The sequence below is a fragment of the Mastomys coucha genome, unplaced genomic scaffold (assembly GCF_008632895.1).
Source record: "Mastomys coucha isolate ucsf_1 unplaced genomic scaffold, UCSF_Mcou_1 pScaffold9, whole genome shotgun sequence".
NCBI lineage: Eukaryota > Metazoa > Chordata > Mammalia > Rodentia > Muridae > Mastomys > Mastomys coucha.
The window spans coordinates 26,569,071-26,570,690 of record NW_022196915.1 but is presented as its reverse complement, the minus strand read 5'-3'; the positions used below and the strand labels follow the sequence as shown (position 1 = coordinate 26,570,690).

Genomic DNA, 1,620 nt, shown 5'->3' with positions numbered 1-1,620 from the left:
GGATCTTGTAACTGCAGTGATTTCAGAATGTCCTGCACGCACTTTCAATAGTGTGTCAGAATTCCATAGTGACAGCTAGGGCTTCTCTCCTAGAGAGGAAAACTCAGTAAAAAACATAATGCCTTCAAAAGAATCTATGCACTATATACACAGCTGGCTGTCAGATTTTGGCTTATAAATTTAGGATTTGGAAAAAGTTGGTCACAGTAAACACCTTTTGAAAGCTATTCTCTACTGCAATGATACTATGTCTAGACTGAATTAATTTAGAAGGATGCTGAAAAATATTGAATTTTGATGAAATAAAAAAAATAAGTTGTAAATATCCCATGAGAGAGATGACTGACCTATTTCATAGCTAGTGGAAGATATTTATCAGCATTCAGTCTATAGTGCTGATACTAGTAATAAAACAGTAACACTGAAACAGCTGGCTAATAATTTTTGAGAAATACAAAGTAAAAACCAAAAAATATTTTAAAATAAAATTTAGACAACTCTTTTCTTTTTGGTTCTTCCATTTTAGATTTATTTTTATTTGATTTGTGTGTGGGTGCACACTCATGAGCATGTGTCTCAGTGTGTGCGTGTTTGCGTTCCTGTATATGTGTGCATGCCATATATGTGTGGGTACTCGTGGCGGCCAGAAGAGAACACTGAGTTACATGGGTCTGGAGTTACAGGTAGTTGTGAGTCATCTGTTATACAATCAGAATAAATCATAGGTTCTTCTGTAAGAAAAGTAACTGCTGAGCCATCTCTCTAGCACCTGATCCTTCATTTTTATAAACAAATTTTTATTTTATTTTTGTATTAACTAATAATGAGATGATGTAGTCAACAAAATCATCTTAAATCATAATTATCATTTACTCTTTATAAACATACAGTTTTACTCTGATTTTCTTCATATTATAAAAGAAGGACAAAACCATCATATGACTTCACAGTGTTCACACAGCCACTAGGTGTAACGATCCAGAGTGAATAGTTTATTTGGCTGCTAGTCTAAGATTAAGACATATGTGATTGGGCCCTCGCGGCAGGCTGAGGGCGTCCGGGCAGTTCGCGATGGCCGCGGCTGGTTCCGCTGCCGTGTCAGGGGCCGGGACCCCAGTGGCGGGGCACACAGGCAGCGACCTCTTTGCCGAGGGGCTCCTGGAGATCCTGCGACCCGCCGTGCAACAGCTCGACTGTCACGTGCACGCGGTCAGAGAAAGCCAAGTAGAGCTCCGGGAACAAACTGACAACCTAGCTACAGAACTGTGCCGGATCAATGAGGATCAGAAGGTGGCCCTGGATCTGGACCCTTATGTTAAGAAGCTGCTTAATGCCAGGCGACGAGTTGTCTTGGTCAACAATATTTTACAGAATGCACAGGAACAACTGAGGCGGTTAAACCACTGTGTGGCCAAGGAAACAGCTCGCAGGAGAGCCATGCTGGATTCAGGAGTTTACCTTCCTGGTTCTCCAAGCAAATAAACACAAACCCTGTGACCTGAGTGCACAGTACCTTTCTCCAACGGCTTTGTCTGGTAGACATGAGAAGATCCCAGAGAGTCTCTACAGACCTTTGATTTGTTTGCATTATGTACTCATTCATGTAGCAAGGAACATGCC

The 1,620-nt window shown here is 41.3% G+C and overlaps 1 protein-coding gene across 1 annotated transcript; it reads left to right on the top strand.

Annotated features, from left to right (window-relative positions):
• The first annotated feature begins 1,037 nt into the window (after positions 1-1,037).
• On the top strand, positions 1,038-1,568 carry LOC116084579 (SNARE-associated protein Snapin). Its single transcript, XM_031361645.1, has one exon. The coding sequence runs from the start codon at positions 1,072-1,074 to the stop codon at positions 1,480-1,482; it is 411 nt and encodes a 136-aa protein (XP_031217505.1). The 5' UTR covers positions 1,038-1,071; the 3' UTR covers positions 1,483-1,568.
• The last annotated feature ends 52 nt before the right edge of the window (positions 1,569-1,620 follow it).